The 18,654-nt window shown below is 48.2% G+C and overlaps 1 protein-coding gene across 4 annotated transcripts; it reads left to right on the top strand.

The window, feature by feature from the left end:
• Nucleotides 1-2,750: 2,750 nt before the first annotated feature.
• Nucleotides 2,751-14,269, top strand: LOC100338675 (heterogeneous nuclear ribonucleoprotein A1). 4 transcript variants are annotated; one of them, XR_001794915.4, is made up of 3 exons: nucleotides 2,751-3,020; nucleotides 4,136-4,339; nucleotides 6,398-8,395. XR_001794915.4 is itself a non-coding variant. In XM_089312151.1 (3 exons), exon 3 carries the CDS (start codon nucleotides 8,740-8,742, stop codon nucleotides 9,853-9,855), a length of 1,116 nt encoding a protein of 371 aa, XP_089168277.1. In that variant the 5' UTR covers nucleotides 2,758-3,020; nucleotides 4,136-4,339; nucleotides 8,409-8,739; the 3' UTR covers nucleotides 9,856-10,211. The 4 variants fall into 4 exon arrangements, 2 of the variants coding, with proteins under 2 accessions (XP_089168277.1, XP_069911357.2); XR_016219609.1 differs by lacking the exon at nucleotides 6,398-8,395 and adding an exon at nucleotides 14,047-14,269 and having other exon boundaries at nucleotides 2,754-3,020; XM_089312151.1 differs by lacking the exon at nucleotides 6,398-8,395 and adding an exon at nucleotides 8,409-10,211 and having other exon boundaries at nucleotides 2,758-3,020.
• Nucleotides 14,270-18,654: the final 4,385 nt, after the last annotated feature.

Here is an 18,654-nt window from a genome sequence, read left to right as displayed (position 1 = left end):
TCTCTTCTCCTACTAGATTTGGGTCTAGTTTGCTGTAGGTTTTCTAGATCCTTGAGGTGAATTGAAAGCTCATCTATTTGGTGCCTTTCCAATTTCTTGATGTAGGCACCTATTGATATAAACTGTCCTCTTAACACTGTTTTTGCTGCGTCCCATAAGTTTTGGTATGTTGTGATGTTATCCTCATTTACTTCCAGAAAATTTTTGATTTCTCTTTTAATTTCTTCTATGACCCATTGTTCATTCAGGAGCATGTTGTTCAATCTCCATGTGTTTGCATATGCTCTAGGGATTCCTGAGTTGCTAATTTCCAACTTCATTCCTTTATGGTCTGAGAAGCTGCATGGTATGATTCTAATTCTTTTGAATTTGCTGAGACTTGCTTTATGGCCTAGTATGTGGTCAATCCTAGAGAAGGTTCCATGTACTGCTGAGAAGAATGTAAAATCTTTAGCTGTAGGATTGAAAGTTCTGTGTATATCTGTTAGATCCATTTGGGCTATAGTGTCATTTAAATCTACTGTATCCTTGTTGATCTTCTGTCCTGTTGATCTGTCTATTTCTGAGAGTGGAGTACTGAAGTCCCCTAGTACTATTGTATTGGGGTCTAAGTCTCCCTTTAAGTCCCTTAACAAATCTTTTAGATAAACCGGTGCCCTGTAGTTAGGTGCATATGCATTGATAATTGTTATATATCTTCTTGTTGAATTGATCCCTTAATCATTTTATAGTGTCCCTCTTTGTCTCTCTTAACAGTTTTTGTGGTAAAGTTTATGTTGTCTGATATTAAGATGGCTACGCCTGCTCTTTTTTCATTTCTGTTGGCATGGATTATCAGGAGCCATCTGAGGGGCAGGCAGGTGGACGTGTAGTGATTTCCCATGGAACTCATGCGATTGGGCTCCTCTGGTGAGAGGGACGAGTGGGGGCATTGTCAGGGTTGGGGAGACTTTCCCAGCAGCTTTGGCCACTTTTTTCCATTCTTTTTTTTTAAGTATTATTTTATTTATTTGAAAGAGTTACAGAGAGAGGTACAGCCAGAGAGAGAGAGAGGTCCGTCTTCCATTCTGCTGGTTCACTCCCCAAATGACCGCAATGGCCAGAGCTGAGCTGACCCGAAGCCAGGAGCCAGGAGTTTCCTCTGGGTCTCCCATATGGGTGCAGGGGCCCAAGGACTTGAGCCATCTTCTACTGCCTTCCCAGGCCACAGCAGAGAGCTGGATTCAGAAGAGGAGCAGCCAAGACTGGAACCAGCGCCCAGATGGGATGCTGGCAGTGCAGGTGGCGGCTTTACCCACTACACTGCAGCGACAGCGCCGGCCCCCCAGACATTCTCTTAATAAACACATTACTGTTCCTTGGTCTTCCAGGAAGTCAACAAGTGAAATGCCTTAAGCACCCCCATAAACTGTTGCCTTCATCTTCGCTCTGGAGCGGCTACATGTTTTCTTTGAACCACTTCCACCACTTGGTAGTAACTGCTTTGATTACGCTTTGTCCTCAAGATCACACTGGGAAAGCCATGTTTTATCCGTTACTGTTCTTCCAAGAAATGCTCAGGATTTTAATCCCCCTTGTTTAAGATTTCCATTGAAAGCGCCTCTCTTGTCTTCAGCTGAGCCAGATGCAAGCATTTTGGCACTCTTCAAGACAAAAGTTCGCTCAAATTTAATTTTCAATCACAGTTATGCAAGCTGAACCAATGGAGACGTCTTCAGTGTTGGCTGTTGCTTTTGCGGTTAATCATTGGTCCTTTTCAATCAGGCCATGAGCTAGATCAACTGTTTCCGGGAAAATTGAGATGGATGATCCGGTGGGGTGGGCTTCATTCATAACATTGTCTCACCCCTTTCTAAAACAAGTTATCCATTGCAAACTGCTGATTTCTTTGAGGGCCCTGTCCCCATAAACTCTCTGTAAAGCATCAAGGATTTTACCATCCTTCCAACAAGAGCGTCGCCGTAAATCTGATGTTTGTTCTTGCTCAATTTTCGCAGAATTCATGTTGCTCTAATAAGGCAGCTCTTTTTCTTTCTTTTACATAAATCTAAGCAGATTACTTTCCTGTTTTTAAAGCCTTCAATGGCTTCCAGAACCTATAGACTATCATTCCACACATCTTTTAAAAAAAATTTATTTTGTTTATTTGAAAGGCAGAGTTACAGAGAGAAAAAAGGAGAGACAGTGAGTCTTTCATCCACTGGTTCACTCCCCAAATGACTACAACAGCCGGGCCTGGGCCAAGTCCAAGCCAGTAGCTTCTTCCAGGTCTCCTATGTGGGTGCAGGGGCCCAAGCACTGGGCCATCCTCCACTGCTTTCCCAGGTGCATTAGCTGGGAGCTGGATCGGAAGTGGTGCAGCCAGGACTTAAATCTCCGCCCATTTAGGATGGTGTTGCGGGAGGCGCCTTTACCAGCTACACCATAATGCTGGTCTCAGGGGAGCTCTTTTCAAACTGATATTTTATTCTTCTTAGTGCCTCAAACTAGTTGCTGTTCAGACATATTATAACTAGTTAATACCAGTTCATTGTGGTGCAAAAAAAAAAAAAAATTGAAATCCAAGCATAGTTTTTTCATAACATGCATTTCCTATGAACTTTTTGAAGACCCCTTGTATCTGAGGAAGGTGAGTTTATTTTTTGTTTAAAAAGTTGTCCTTTAATAAGCAGTGTAATGAAATAGAATCAAGAGGAAGGAGGTTTTTCTTCTGAACTCTTGGGTAACTGCTGGTGACCTCGTATACTTGCAGGCCAGCTGGGGAACAGGTGGTGATCAATGAGAGGTCATTCAGAGGTCATGCTATTGCTGGGCACTACTGCCCTCCCACTGGGCAGAGTTCAAGGGCAGTCCCAGAAGCTGCTCTCGAGGGTGGCAGCAACGCCCAGTGTTCTCTGGCGCAAGACCACGGGAGTTGAAAACATGGCTTCATCATGCGGATCTGAGAAGCTTGTGGCAAATTACCTAAACCTTCTGTGTCTCAGTTCCTCATCTGTGAAGTGAGCAACGTAACCTACTTGGTGAGTTCTTGTAAACGTTAATTCATAATGTTAATTATTTAATTAATTAAATTAATTCATAATGAGGGGGGAGAGGGGGAGGGGGAGAGGGAGAGGGAGGGGGAGGGAGAGAGGGAGAGGAAGGGGAGAGGGGGAGAGGGAGAGGGAGGGAGAGGGGAAGAAGGGGGGTAGGAGAGACGAAGGGGGAGAGGGACCTAGGTCTCCTTCAGGGGTGGTAGGGACCCAACTATTTAAGCCACCACCTGCTGCCTCCCAGGTGCCCTTCACCAGGAGGAAGCTGGAACTGGGTAGAACGGGGTTGTCTTAACTGCTGTACAAATGCCCACTCCTAAGCAGCTGGGTGCCAGGTTCTGTGCTGACTGCTGGGGGTGGAAAGAGAATGAAGACAGCTGAGGACCTACATCAGGGTACAGCAGAGAGGGGGTGGCCTGTGTGCTCTTGGAAACTGGGCAAGGGTGGCCATGGCCAGCATAGAGGCAAGAAGGTGGGAAGATCTCAAAAATGAGGAGGGTTACAGTAAGAATAAAAAACCATAAATGTGAAGACAGCTGGATTTGACTTCCAAGCCTCTCACCTCCGCCTCTGTTCTAGAAAGCTCTTGGTGCAATCTGGCCACACCTTAAGCTTAATGACCTCAAGAGCAGCAGGAAGATTCTCCCTTCGAGGGCTTCCTGGACAGTCTGGAGGCTACAGCTGGGTGTTGGGGGCTGAGTAAGGGAGCCAGCTGGGCAGAGTCTCTGTGCTTGTCATCTCTGTAGGCTGGGCCCCAAAACCTCTCCCGCTTGGCTTGGGATCATTAGTTTTGTTTCAGAATGTGCATGATTCTGTTGTGCATTTAGTGCAAGAATCGGCTCACTCCATCCCAAGAGCATAAATCAGGGAATGAACGGCGGGGATGCCAGGGAGACTTCCCCATCAGCCCCTCGGCTCCAATCCTGGAGCTCTCTTGTCCAACGAGCTCAGCCCAGGTGGGATGTTCGTGTTCCCCTGGCAGGGAGGGAACACCCCTGAGGCTAACACAAAGGCTCCTAACTCCCAGATGCGGACAGGCGTTGATTTACTAGTAAGGAAGAAACAAACGGAGCTGTCCCCGCTGCTTCTCTGCCCCTCATCAGCTCCACATGACTGACATCTCTGAGCCAGCGCCAATCCCCGGGGACCCACCAGCGACCTGGCAGCTGTTCTTCTTGCACAGAATTCAGTTCCGCTCACTGCCAGCTGCGTGGCTGGACAGCTCAACGCTGCCACGGGCGCTCCCAGAACCTCCACGTCCCAGGTCCTCTGAGGGCTCCCTCCTGACCACGCTGGCCGACCTCCAGGTACTGCTGGGCCTACACTAATCCTTTTCAAAAGCTTAAAGAAGGGCAGCTGGCGCTGTGGTGTGGTGGCTTAAGCCGCCTCCTGCCATGCTGGCGTGCCATATGGGTACCAGTTTGAGTCCTGGCTGCTCCACTTCCGGTCCAGCTCCCTGCTAACGTGCCTGGGAAAACAGAAGGCAGCCCAACTGCTTGGGCCCCTGCACCCACGTGGGAGACTCAGAAGAAGCTCCTGGCTCCTGGCTTTCATCTGGTCCAGCCCTGGCCATTGTGGCCATTTGGGGAGTGAACCAATGGATCAAAGATCTGTCTCTGTCTCTTCCTTTTTCTGTAACTCTGCCTTACAAATAAATAAAATAAATCATATATATATACATATATATAAATTGAATGAGCACATGTAAAAGGAAAATATTTTTTTTTGACAGGCAGAGTGGACAGCAAGAGAGAGAGACAGAGAGAAAGGTCTTCCTTTTTCCATTGGTTCACCCCCCAATGGCCACTGTGGCCGGTCTGCTGTGGCTGGTGTACCGCGCTGATCCAAAGCCAGGAGCCAGGTACTTCTCCTGGTCTCCCATGGGGTGCAGGGCCCAAGCACCTGGGCCATCCTCCACTGCACTCCCTGGCCACAGCAGAGAGCTGGCCTGGAAGAGGGGCAACTGGGACAGAATCCGGTGCCCCGACTGGGACTAGAACCCGGTGTGCCGGTGCCACAGATGGAGGATTAGCCTATTGAGCCGCGGCGCCGGCCAAAAGGAAAATATTTTAAAAAGAAAGAAAAGAAAGAGATCATGATCCCTGTCACACAGAGGCTTGGAGGGAGGAAGCGCCTGCTCCAAGGTGCAGAGCCAGCAGGTGACCGGGCCTAAGCTTCATCACAGACCTGTGTCTGATTTCCTCACTACCCGGCTTGGTCAGGTGGTATTTTTGGCCCCACAAGGATGAGGGCTTAATATTCCAGTACACCATTGCCAGCCAAAGCAGAGGACAACGGTGACTTGTTTGTGACCCTGTACCCTCTTGGGAAAACAAATCTGCTTGATCCCCAGGGCTGCCCATTCCGTGCAAGGCCTGGGTCCTTGTGTTTTAATGAACTCTTCCAGTGATTCTGACATGAGATCCTGGTGCAAGGCTGGGGTGTTTGGGGGTTGAGTATGGGGAGCAGGATGGGCAGAATCTCTGTGCTTGTCATCTCTGTAGGCTGGGCTACAAAACCTCGCCCAGCTCAGTTCGAGATCATTAGTTTTGTATCAGAATGTGTGTGGATTCCCGGGTGTTAACTCTCCAGGCCCTCATAGCCCTCATCTTATTCAATCCTCCAAAAAAGCCCTATTGGGTAAAACTATTTTTATGTCTAGGTTTAAAAATATATGTGTTCATTTATTTTTATTTGAAGGGCAGAGAGAGGAGAGACAGATCTGTTATCCATTAGCTCACTTCCCAAATACCCACAACAGCCAGGGGCCAGGCCAAAGTCAGGAGGCCCGAACTCAGTCTGAGTCTCCCACATGAGTGGCAGGGATGCCACCACTTGAGCCATCACCTGCTGCCTCCCAGGGTGTGCATTAGGAGGAAGCTGGCATTTGCAGCAGAGCCAGGACTCAAACCAGGCTCTCCGATAGGAGATGCTGGCGTCTTAAACCCTGAGTCAAATACCTACCCCATGTTCAGTTTTTAATGAAGACTGAGGCAGAGAAGTTTCTGTAAGCTGCGCAGGTGTCCTAGCTGACATGCAGCTGGCCAGGCCATCAAGCACAGGTGATTCAGCGCCAAAGATGGCAGCCATGGCTGCTACTCCACCTGGCCCCCAGATTAGCCTTGCTTCATGTTTCCAGGGTTTTCTGGAGAAAGCACCTTCCCTCTGGTGAAATGAATTACCTGGTGGGAATACATCACCAACCACAGGACAGAGGTGGAGGGGACAGCGAATTTTGCAAGTGACACAATCGCTGGCGCTTCCCTGCTGTTCCACCCCGAATCCGGCGGCGCAGACACCAGTTCCCGTGCAGCCAGCCTGCCCCGCTCACCCCGGCATTCGTGTCTCCCATTGCCCTGTCCCAGGCTTGCTCCCAGGAATGCACCAGAAATCGTGAGTGGGTAAGAAGGAACGGCAACGAGAAAGATTAAGAGGCAACCACTGTCTTGGGGAGCAGTGATACTCCCTGAGGTCGCCATTTGCCTGAAAACAGAGCATGGAGTCATGCAGACAGTGACACGTTACCTGGAAACACCAAGCCCTCGTGCACATTGTGTGTGAAAGTCTAGGTGCCCTCTGCGCTATTTGGAGAAGGTGCGAAGATGCCCTCCCGAGCCCAGTGGTTAGGAATCAGGTACCAAAGTCCAGCAGACCAGGGTGGGCTGCACTTGATCTACTGATTCCCAATGACATGACCCGAGACCAGTATGTGACCTCCTCGTACCTCCACTGTCTCTTCTAGAAATGAGAATAGTGTAGTCCTTGCCTCATGAAGGGCTCTAAGGACCAAGAAGCGGAAGGCTGAACCCTTCACAGCGGCTCTGGAGGGAAGCGGTAACCCCCTAGAGAGACCCATGTCTGTCTCGGTTCTGCCATCCCCCTGGCAATGACTTATCTCCTTCCCTCCCACACAAGGACACCTGATTCCCTACAGACTCTTCCCCCTGCCAGGCATCCATCCCAGAGGACTTGCCTCCCCTCCTGCCTCGTTCTTGGCTGTGTTCTTGGCTTTGAGACAGGTTTCTTAAATTGTTTTCCGGAGTTGCAAGTGACTCAGCCGTTGCTTAGGGATTTAATTAACTGGCAGTCTGAGGCTTGAAAGAGACAAGCCTCTGGGGACTTCTCCCTTCCTTGGTTGGTTGGGAGCAGGGTGAGAATGGAATGAGAAATCCTCTAGAACTACACTGTCCAGTGTGGGAGCCACTGCACACGTGGCCACTGAGAACTTGAACTGTGCAACCTAAAGAAAGATGTGCTTTATGTACCATGTAGGTGCAGAGGACCCAAGCACTTGGGCCACCCTCGGCTGCTTTCTCAGGCACATTGCTAGGGAGCTGGATCAGCAGTGGAGCAGCCAGGACTCGAACCATTGCCCATATGGTATGGCAGCACTGCAGACAGCAGCTTAACTGGCTGAGCCACAATGCTGCCTCAATAATTTTTAATTTATTATAAGTTGAAATAATATTTTTGATTTATTGGTTTCACTTTTTAAAATGTGGCTACTAGGCCATTTAAAAGTACCTCTGTGACTGTGGATGGTAGTGTTCTAGAACATTCATAATTTAATAATTTAATAACTCACCAACACTTCTTGGAAGTGACTTTAATGTAGGTCTATCTCAGTCCATTTTGTGCTGCTATAAAACATACTTAGGGGCTGGTGCTGCGGTATAGCGGGTAAAGCCACCGCCTGCAGTGCTGGCATCCCATTGTTAGACCCTCGGAGTGAGGATGCTAACACGTCGAGAGGCACACCCCAAAGACTCAGAGTCCAGATCAGCTGATGCAAAAGCAAGAGGATTTATTCGGCGTCTGCAAAGACGGACCTCCTGAACTCGGGAGTCCAGAGAGTGCCCCCAGCACAAAGCCACACAGTTTATATACCCGCAGCGACCAATCAAAAGCACTATAGAGTCCATGCATACAGCAGTCCAATCCGCGAGCTGATCATGTGAAGGGCATGCGTCTTCTATCCAATCAGCTACGGGATCACATGGGAGGCATGCACCTTGTCGCCATTTTGTTGTTTACTTCTTTAGTAGTTCCTTTCCCTGCCAGCCCATCTTGTTCACCCTGAGGGGGACGACGTCTCGCTCCCTTTGTTCCCCTGGTGGGAGAGCGGTGTCCACTTCCCACACTGTTATTTGAGTATTAGGAGGCATACAAACTGGGTTAGGTCTTAGCACAGCCAGGCACAAGTGTCGCAGCTAGCTAAGCATAGGGTCCCTTATTTTTATAGCTGCACCTAATTTTAGCTTTGGGGGAAAAAGTTTAGGGCTATAATTTTTAACTTTAATTTTATTTGGGGCAAAGGTAACTTCTTGTTTTTAATGGTATTGGCTTAGGTCACTCCATCTTGGTTTGATTTTTAAGGTTCTTCACCATATGGGCACTGGTTTCAGTGCCCGCTGCTCCTCTTCCGATCCAGCTCTCTGCTATGGCCTGGGAAACAGTAGAAGGTAGCCTAAGTCCTTGGGCTCCTGTGTTCATGTGGGAGACCTGGAAGAAACTTCTGGCTCCTGGCTTTGGGTTGGCTCAGCTCCAGCCATTGGGGAGTGAACCAGCAGATGGAAGACCTCTCCATCTCTACCTCTCTCTGTAACTCTTTCAAATAAATAAAATAAATCTTAAAAAAATAATATCTCTTTCTGCCTGCGGACGCCACCGAGGAAGCATCGTCGAGTTCTCTCTTCCCACCGCCGTCATGTCGAAGTCAGAGTCGCCCAAGGAGCCCGAGCAGCTGCGGAAGCTCTTCATCGGAGGGCTGAGCTTTGAGACGACCGATGAGAGCCTGAGGAGCCATTTTGAGCAATGGGGCACGCTCACGGACTGCGTGGTAATGAGAGACCCGAACACCAAGCGCTCCAGGGGCTTTGGGTTTGTCACCTACGCCACCGTGGAGGAGGTGGATGCGGCCATGAACGCAAGGCCACACAAAGTGGATGGAAGAGTTGTGGAACCAAAGAGGGCTGTGTCGAGAGAAGATTCCCAAAGACCAGGTGCCCACCTCACTGTGAAAAAGATCTTCGTGGGTGGCATTAAAGAAGACACTGAAGAGCATCACCTCCGAGATCACTTTGAGCAGTACGGGAAAATCGAGGTGATTGAGATCATGACTGACCGAGGCAGTGGCAAGAAGAGGGGCTTTGCTTTTGTGACCTTCGACGACCATGACTCCGTGGATAAGATTGTCATTCAGAAATACCACACTGTGAACGGCCACAACTGTGAAGTGAGGAAGGCCCTGTCGAAGCAGGAGATGGCCAGCGCTTCGTCCACCCCGAGAGGTCGAAGTGGTTCTGGAAACTTTGGTGGTGGTCGTGGAGGTGGTTTTGGTGGCAATGACAACTTTGGTCGTGGAGGAAACTTCAGTGGTTGTGGTGGCTTCGGCGGCAGCCGCGGTGGAGGTGGTTATAGTGGCAGTGGGGATGGTTACAATGGATTTGGTAATGACGGTGGTTATGGAGGAGGCGGCCCTGGTTACTCTGGAGGAAGCAGAGGCTATGGAAGTGGTGGACAGGGTTATGGAAACCAGGGCAGTGGCTATGGCGGGAGTGGCAGCTATGACAGCTATAACAACGGCGGAGGCGGCTTTGGCGGTGGTAGTGGAAGCAATTTTGGAGGCAGCGGAGGCTACAATGATTTTGGCAATTACAACAATCAATCTTCAAATTTTGGACCCATGAAGGGAGGAAATTTTGGAGGCAGAAGCTCTGGCCCCTATGGTGGTGGCGGCCAATATTTTGCCAAACCACGAAATCAAGGTGGCTATGGTGGTTCTAGCAGCAGCAGCAGCTATGGCAGTGGCAGAAGGTTTTAATAACTGCCAGGAAACAAAGCTTAGCAGGAGAGGAGAGCCAGAGAAGTGACAGGGAAGCTACAGGTTACAACAGATTTGTGAACTCAGCCAAGCACAGTGGTGGCAGGGCCTAGCTGCTACAAAGAAGACATGTTTTAGACAATACTCATGTGTATGGGCAAAAAAACTCGAGGACTGTATTTGTGACTAATTGTATAACAGGTTATTTTAGTTTCTGTTCTGTGGAAAGTGTAAAGCATTCCAACAAAGGGTTTTAATGTAGTTTTTTCTTTTTTTTTCTTTTGCACCCATGCTGTTGATTGCTAAATGTAATAGTCTGATCATGACGCTGAATAAATGTGTCTTTTTTAAAAAAATAATAATAATAATATCTGAGACTGAGTAACTTACAAAGAATGAAAATTTATATTCTAGTCCTGGAGGCTGGAGGTTCAAGAGCAAGGCACTCGCAAGGTCAAAGGCTCTGCTGCTGGGTCCTCACAAGGCAGAGGGGGGAGGGCAAGAGATGGAGGAGGGGTGAGGGGACTGAGCCCACTTCCGAGAGTGTTCTACAATAAAGGCATTAAATGCCTCCTGTTAGACCCCATCTCCCAACACTGTTGGATTGGGGATTAAGCTTCCAACCCCTAACTTTCTGGGGGCTGCATTCAAACCACAGTAATCTTCTTTTACCTCTTTGAAGTAGGAATGGTTATAAACAAGTTTCAATTAAGACCAGCGTCTGGGCATTCAGTAGGTTTGCTTGGCTGCAGCAGATCTGAACTGGGAGATGATCAGATGGAAGAACACTCACTTGGGAAGCAAGAAACTGGACTTGTCAGCCTTGCCACTCCATGAAGTAGCTGTGTGACCGTGGGAAAATCACTGCCCGTCTCTGGACATCAGAGTCTTCACTTAGAAAACAGAGATTTGTTGGGCCAGAATCCAAGAGTGGGAAATTAGTAGCCTGTGGGCCAAACATAGCCATAGATTTGTGTTTTACTACGTATTTAATTCCATACTTCTGGGTAGGAGACAGGCACCCTCCTATTGACTGTTGCTCCCAGCATTTCACACACTTACATGACCAAAATCTTGGAGGTATTTGAGTTTGCAAACTTCAGCCGTAAATTTTATTATATTCTTAAGACTAAAGGGTATTGGCCGGCGCCGCGGCTCACTAGGCTAATCCTCCGCCTTGCGGCGCCGGCACATCAGGTTCTAGTCCCGGTCGGGGCACCGGATTCTGTCCTGGTTGCCCCTCTTCCAGGCCAGCTCTCTGCTGTGGCCAGGGAGTGCAGTGGAGGATGGCCCAGGTGCTTGGGCCCTGCACCCCATGGGAGACCAGGATAAGTACCTGGCTCCTGCCATCGGATCAGCATGGTGCGCCGGCCGCAGCACGCCAGCCGCGGCGGCCATTGCAGGGTGAACCAACGGCAGAGGAAGACCTTTCTCTCTGTCTCTCTCTCTCACTGTCCACTCTGCCTGTCAAAAAAATAAAATAATAATAATAATAAAAAAGACTGAAGAGTATGTGTCCAAATTAAGCATTTAAAATTTTTTATTTAAAACAGTTTTCTTTTAATTTGAGAGGAAGAAGTGGGGAGAGAAGGAGGGAGGAGAGAGAGAGAGAGAGAGAGAGAGAGAGAGAGAGATACCATCTACCAATTCACTCCCCAAATGCCCATGATGGCCAGCACTGAGCTGGGTAGAAGATGGGGGCTGGAAACTCAATCCAGGTCTCCCACGTGGTTGGCATGGCACAGACCCAACTACTTGAACCATCACCACTGCTTCCCACAGTCTGTGTTAGCAGGAAGCTGGAGTCGATAGCCAGAGCTGGGAATCCAACTTAGGCACTCAGGTCTGGGGAGTCCTAACAGCTGGACTAAGCACCCACCCCTGGCTGCAGATTTGAAACTTCAGGCAGACAGAGAGCACTGGCTGATTACTTCCATTCATGCTAATGCTGACAATTCTTAGAGTTGGTCCGGACCGGGGGGGGGGGGGGGGTGGTCTCTAATCTCCAGCCCCAAATTTTTGTTTCTCCTTCTAATCCTCTTTTTATATCATGTTACATCTTGAATTTCCAACAAAAAGAGCACATGGCCTCCTGTAGAACCACAGAATATTAAACTAGAAGGTGCCTTAAAAAATAATCCATTTCATTTTACAGATGAGGAAACCCAAAACAAATTGAGAGCATACATTGCTTTTATACCTGTATATGTCAGTGATTTTATTCATCTTAGATTAAAAATAAGCTAAAATATAATTATTCTTTATTCATATCCAGTGCTTACTTGAAATTCCTTTACATGAATTTTTCCCCCATCCAGGCAGTATTTTTTTTTTTTACAAAATTTCAATGGGATGACTAGTTAGCGAAAGAAACAGTAGTTTCCTTGTGATTATACTACATAAAACTTGCAACAAAAAATAGGTAAATGTAGCCCATGCAATGAAAGTAAATAGCTCAAGGATTTTGTAGCACTGAAAGGAGTCTTTTTTGCAGGGATAATAGCAACTGGGGTATGAGCTACGGCTTCTGCATATTAAGCACACGGCTTTGTCTCCTTCACCTCAGTAATGGGAGAGAGCAAAATCTGATTTGATGGGGCAAAGGAAAAGACCATAAATAAGGGGTGTGTTGTTTCCTGGGGGACAATCTTCCTCATGGCTGTCTGCCCAGGAGCCCTTTCTTCTCGGGGAAACCACACAGCCAAGATAAGGTGAGGAACCAGAAGAACCAGAGACCCCAGAGGCTGAGAGGGAGCAGAGATGAGCTGTGCCTCCAGGGTCCAGGCGGCGGCCAATGTCAATGCTGAATCCACCCAGCCAGGGAAGCTGCATTTGTGCTCTCTTTCTGGGGAAACTCAAGGTCAGGGATAGGGGAGGTCTCCCTCCCGCAAAGTTAGCTGGTCACAGGCACCCCAGAACTATCCAAAGATCTGATCACAGCCAAACACTGCTCCCATGCTAACCTTGGCTACAAGGAGTAACTCCTGGTGTGGCTCCCAGCTGCACTACCCATCACAGCCGGGACCTCCACCCTTAGAAAGCCAATGCCCCAGAGGAGAAAAGACTGCTCTGCCCTCACACACAGAAGCACCAAAAAGGTAAATGTTCGAGCTTGCCGGAGGCAGCAACGTGACAGAAACCCATCTCCCCATCGAGAGTTTAGAAGATGATGAGAATGAAGAGTGACACAGATTGAGCGATACAGATTTTCCCTGCAGGAAGGGTTCGTTCCTTCTTGGCGCACGAAGGTTCTAGCAACAGGGTCTGTGTCGCCCTTTGTGTCTCCAGTGATCTAGCTGCTTCTGCAGGTGCACCCAGAACGCTGCTTCTCCCAGGAAGTCTTCTCCAAGCTTCCGCTCACCAGATTTCCTCTTTGATTTGTATCATTCGTTTGCGATGCCCTTAAATCTGCCCTGGAACTGCTGTCTGATATACTTATCCAGGTGTTCCGTAGCGACAGCTAAGACAACACTGCTTCCAACAAGAGCCTAGGGAAGCAGGCTCTGCAGCGTCCAGGGCCCTGTGCCTCTCAGCTTCTCCCCCCCCCCCACCGCATGCCCTGGGCCTCCCAGCCCCCACCCCCACCCCCACCCCCACCCCCACCTCCTGCCTGGCTCCTTCTGGCAACAACAGTATTTGTGTGGCTCCTGCCTTTGCCAAGGGCTGAGAGCACCAGAGATGTTTTTTATACCAAAGATAAGCAGAATGTGTTATCAGTTGTCTGGGGAGGTTTATGACAGCAATTACCATTACCTAGATTATTGGGATTTTCTTAGAAAATGAAACCTTCTCCTGTTGAACAGAGCCAAGCCACTTAAAAGGAAAATTAAAAAAATAGCAAAGAAAAACTTTCCATAGGCGCCCTCTGGGTGTACTTACCAGGCATCTAAGGACTTTTTCTTTTTAAAAATAAGTCTGCATATATTATGCTCCCATCACCCACAAGCTAAGTGCAGGTAAGTCTACAAAACAAGCATTTACAATAAAAACACAGTGCCTACTGAATGGGACACTTACAGATGACTAGGAGGGTAACTGGGACAGGGTATGTATTTCATCACAAGTGAAAATTTTAAGAAATAAATTCGTGGGGCCGGTGCTGTGGTACAGCAGGTTAACAACCTGGCCTGAAGTGCCAGCATCCCATATGGGCAACGGTTTGACTCCTGGTTACTTTCACTTCCAATCCAGCTCTCTGCTATGGCCTGGGAAAGCAGTAGAGGATGGCCCAAGTCCTTGGGCCTCTGAACTCATGTGGGAAATCAGGAAGAAGCTCCTGGCTCCTGGCTTCAGATCGGCACAGCTCTGGCTGTTACAGCCAATTGGGGAGTGAACCATCAAATGGAAGACTTCTCTCTCTCTCTCTCTCTCTCTCTCTCTGTAACTCTGACTTTCAAATAAATAAATCTTTAAAAAGAAAGAAATTTGTGTGGGGGAGCAAGCATTGAAATAGGGTAGCAAGTTGAACAAGGGGATGGGCTAAGCTGTTTTAGCCTAATTGAAAGGAGGGGCCAAAGACTGTGATATGCCACAAGTCACAGAGGGAGTAAATCCACCACTAAAACTAATCATGGAATGAAGGCAGGCATTTGTTAAGAAATTAACATTGCACTTGGAATTCAAATGGAATTGAATGTGCAACTAATGTTGTGTTTATTAGATGTCTGCTTTTATTTATATATTCTTTGCCTCTAAAAAGAATATGAGGTGGGATGAAGAACTATAATAATATCATATAGTTGAATATGTAATCTCATCCTTTTTCCCTAAGAGAAAAGTCAATACATGCCAGCACATAAAATTCTAGCCAGACAAATGAGGCAGGGAACAAAGGAAGGAAATGGCCAGCTTTGGCTGGGTGTTGCTGATGGGCACATCTGCAGAGAAAATAAAACACTGGCGGCAGATCCGCCCTGTTCAAGCCCTTTTTAAAAAATGTCACCACTGGTTGTTGCAGTGTTACGCAAACATTTTGGAATTTAGAACACTTTCTACATACAACTGGACCTTGGGATCCATGGGCTTGATTTCTTGACAGCCTGCAGATACCCAAATCTGCAGATGCTCATATATCATAGAAAAGTGGTATGGTTTTTGCACATAATCTATGCTCATAGTCTTGTATACTTATTTATACTTATTTAACATTTGAGAGACAGAAAGAGAACTTCCATCTGCTAACTCACTTCTTTTTATTTATTTTTATTTTTTTGTCAGGCAGAGTGGACAGTGAGAGAGAGAGAGAGAGAGACAGAGAGAAAGGTCTTCCTTTGCCATTGGTTCACCCTCCAATGGCCGCCGCAGCCGGCGCACGGTGCCGATCCTATGGCAGGAGCCAGGTACTTATCCTGGTCTCCTGTGGGGTGCAGGGCCCAAGCACTTGGGCCATCCTCCACTGCACTCCCTGGCCACAGCAGAGAGCTGGCCTGGAAGAGGGGCAACTGGGACAGAATCTGGCGCCCCGACCGGGACTAGAACCCGGTGTGCCGGTGCTGCAAGGCGGAGGATTAGCCTAGTGAGCTGCGGCGCCGGCCTCCATCTGCTAACTCACTTCTAAAATGCCAGGAAGCCAGGAAATCTATCCAGGTCTTCCACATGGACGCCAGGGACCCAACCACTTGAGCTACCTCCCCAGATGCACATTAGCAGGAAGCTGGAACTGGGAGTGGAAAAGGGGCTTGAACCCAGACACTCTATTACGGGATACAGGTATCCCAAGTGCATCCTAACTGATATGCCACATGCCTGCCTCCCATATACTTCAAATCAACTCTAGATTATGTAACAGTTGTCACACTGTATTGCTTCAGGAATGACAAGAAAAAAGTCTGCACCTATTTAGTACAGACATACTTTATTTTTAAAAAAATTTTCCATCCTTGGTTGGTTGAATTTATGGATGCAGAACCCATGATACAGAGGGCCAACCGTGTATGTGCACACACTGATATCAGTAGAAGCTCATGAATGACGTCAATGATGACAGAAGCAGGTGCACTCTGACACACACCCACACTGTTCTAAGAACGTTCGATACATGGCCACATTGACTCCTCAGAGCAACCTGCAAGGCTCCTTCACAGACGAGGAAACAGAAGCACAGCCAAGCACAGAGGAAATTGTTCAAGGTCACCGAGCTAGCAAGGAACACAGTCGGGATTTGATCAAGCCCAGGAACTCTCACCAAGGTTACCGCTGAATGTCTGTGTCCCTCCAACATCCACACGTGGAAGGGCTAAGCCCCAGTGAGACAGTCTGTAGAGATGGGGACTTTGGAAGGTACTGGGGTCAGATGAGGTCATGGGGGTGAGGGCCTCATGATGAGCTTTGTGCCCCTCTGAGAAGACACACCTCAGAGCGCCCCCCAACCCCTGCACGTGTGCTCAAAGAAGAGGTTGTGTGAGCACACAGCAGGAGGGCAGGCTTCCCACAAGCCAAGAGGAGAGGACTCACAGTGCCGCTGACCTTGTCCACACCTTGATCTGACAGGTCCCAGTCTCTGGAACTGCAAGGAATTAATTTGTTTGTTAAGCCCATTCAGCCTGTGGTATTTAGCTGTGGCAACCCAAGTGGACCGAAAGCACCATTATGCCACATGTTCTTTCTGCCCACCATAGGATTTCAGGGGATGGGTGTATGAGTGTTTAGGCTACACTTGGTACTGACTAGCATAACAGCATGTGCTAAAATCACACACCATGGTGCCTGATGAGAGACGGCCATTGACTGGTAAGTGCACCCCCTGGCTTAAGCTCCCCCTCCCCGAAAACAAGCATGAGGTACACACCACTTCTAAAGGCCTTATACCCTGGAACACACATAAATGTGGTCAACCTCTTTATTTTTTAGAATAGTTTTAAATTTACAGAAAAATGGCAAAAAATAGGACAGAGAGTTCTCACATCCCCGCACTCAGTCTTCCCTCATATTAGTTAGATTTGGGCTATTACAGTGAAATATCTGAGGCAACTAACTTTATAAAGAAAAACTATCTTTTTGGCTCACAGTTTTGGAAGTTCAAGTCCAAGGTTGGGCAGCCCCATTGTTTTGGACTCTGAAGAGGGTGCCAGATGGTCATGGTGGAGGAAGATTCACATGGCAAGTCAGGATGCAGAGAGACAGAAAGCGTGGGGGGTGTTGGGCCCAACTCAGGCTTTTATAACAAGCCACTGCTGAAAATGCAAGAGGTCAGATGAGAACTACCTCCAGGGGAAGGGTCCCAACGACCCAAGGACCTCCCACTGGCTTTACCTCTTAAGGGTTCCAGCAACTCCCAGTCACGCCACTCTGGGGACGAAGCCTTTATCACCCTGGCCTTTGGGGGCACTTAAACTAATATCCAAACCACACTATCCCTAGCATTAGCATGTCACATTAGTGTGGGGCATTTGCTATAATTAACAGACCAACATTGTTCTTAACTAGCGTCCACATTCAATCCAGATATCCTTAGCTTTTCCTAGTGTCCTTTTAGCTCTCCTAGGACCTCATCCAAACCCCACAATACATTTAGCTTTGCATCTGCTTAGGCTCCTCTTGACTGGAGTTTTCCAGACTTTCCTTGCTTTTGATGATCTTGACAATTTTGAGGAGTACCGGCCTGGTATTTTGTAGAAAGTCTCTCCATTGGGATTTACCTGCTATTTTACTCATTATTAATCTGATCTTTTTCTCAGGATTATCTAGGAGAAAGGTCACATTTTCAGACATCATATCAAGAGTATATACTATCACTGGTGCTGGGGTTCACTAGGCTAATCCTCCACCTGCTGCACCGGCACCCTGGGTTCTAGTCCCGGTTGGGGCGCCGGATTCTGTCCTGGTTGCTCCTCTTCCAGTCCAGCTCTCTGCTGTGGCCTGGGAGTGCAATGGAGGATGGCCCAGGTCCTTGGGCCCTGCACCTGCTTGGGAGACCAGGAGGAAGCACCTGGTTCCTGGCTTCGAATCGGCACAGCGCACCGGCTGCAACGTGCCAGCCATATGGCCACTTGGGGGGTGAACCAATGGAAAAAGGAAGACCTTTCTCTGTCTCTGTCTCTGTCTCTCTCTCTCTCTCACTAACTCTGCCTGTCCAAAAAAAAAAAAAAAAGAGTATATACTATGGACAGGATCCATCAATCACTGTTGATGCTTTGATCATCTGACTGTGGCGGTGTCTGTCCGCTGTCTCCACCATAAAAGTCCTCCCTTTGCCCCTTTCCATGCTAGATTCTTTAGACAGACATCACCACGCACAGCCTAGTCTTAAGGCGGGGGGATTTGTGCTTTGCTTCATTGAGAGTGGAGCATCTACATGAATTATTTAGAATTCATCTACATGGGAGACTTGTGGATATTTTATTCAGAAAATATTTGAGGAGGGTTTTCTTCAATAGATTTTCAGTAACCTTCTGTTTCCCATTTTTTATTTCTTTGAAAGGAAGATAAACAGAATCAGACAGAGAGATCTCTTTTTTGTACTGGTTCACTCCCCAAATGCCCACCATAGCCGGGGCTGGACCAGACTGAAGCTGGGAGTGGGGAGCTCAGTTTGGGTGTTCTCCGTGGATGCCAGGGACCCAAGTACTTGAGCCGTCTTCGCCTGCCGCCTCCTGGAGTGCACATTTGTAGAAAGCTGGATTTGGAAATTGAGCTGGAATTGAACCCAGGCCCTCTGATTTGTGAGGTGGTCTCAAAGGGACATCTGACTCACTGTGCCAAATGCCTGCCCCGATGTTACTCTTTGGAGCAGTTTTAGGTTCACAGCAACATTGAGCAAAAGGTACAGAGAGTTAGCAACAGAACAAAATAAGCAAACAA

The sequence above is a fragment of the Oryctolagus cuniculus genome, chromosome 13 (genome assembly GCF_051225735.1).
Source record: "Oryctolagus cuniculus isolate XC-2025 breed Fujian yellow rabbit chromosome 13, ASM5122573v1, whole genome shotgun sequence".
Lineage (NCBI taxonomy): Eukaryota > Metazoa > Chordata > Mammalia > Lagomorpha > Leporidae > Oryctolagus > Oryctolagus cuniculus.
Note: the sequence above shows the minus strand (reverse complement) of the source record. Positions and strands in the feature narration are given on the sequence as shown.

Coding starts and splice junctions, on each gene's coding strand:
- LOC100338675 (XM_089312151.1), top strand. CDS start 8,740: ATGTCGAAGTCAGAGTCGCCCAAGGAGCCCGAGCAGCTGCGGAAGCTC.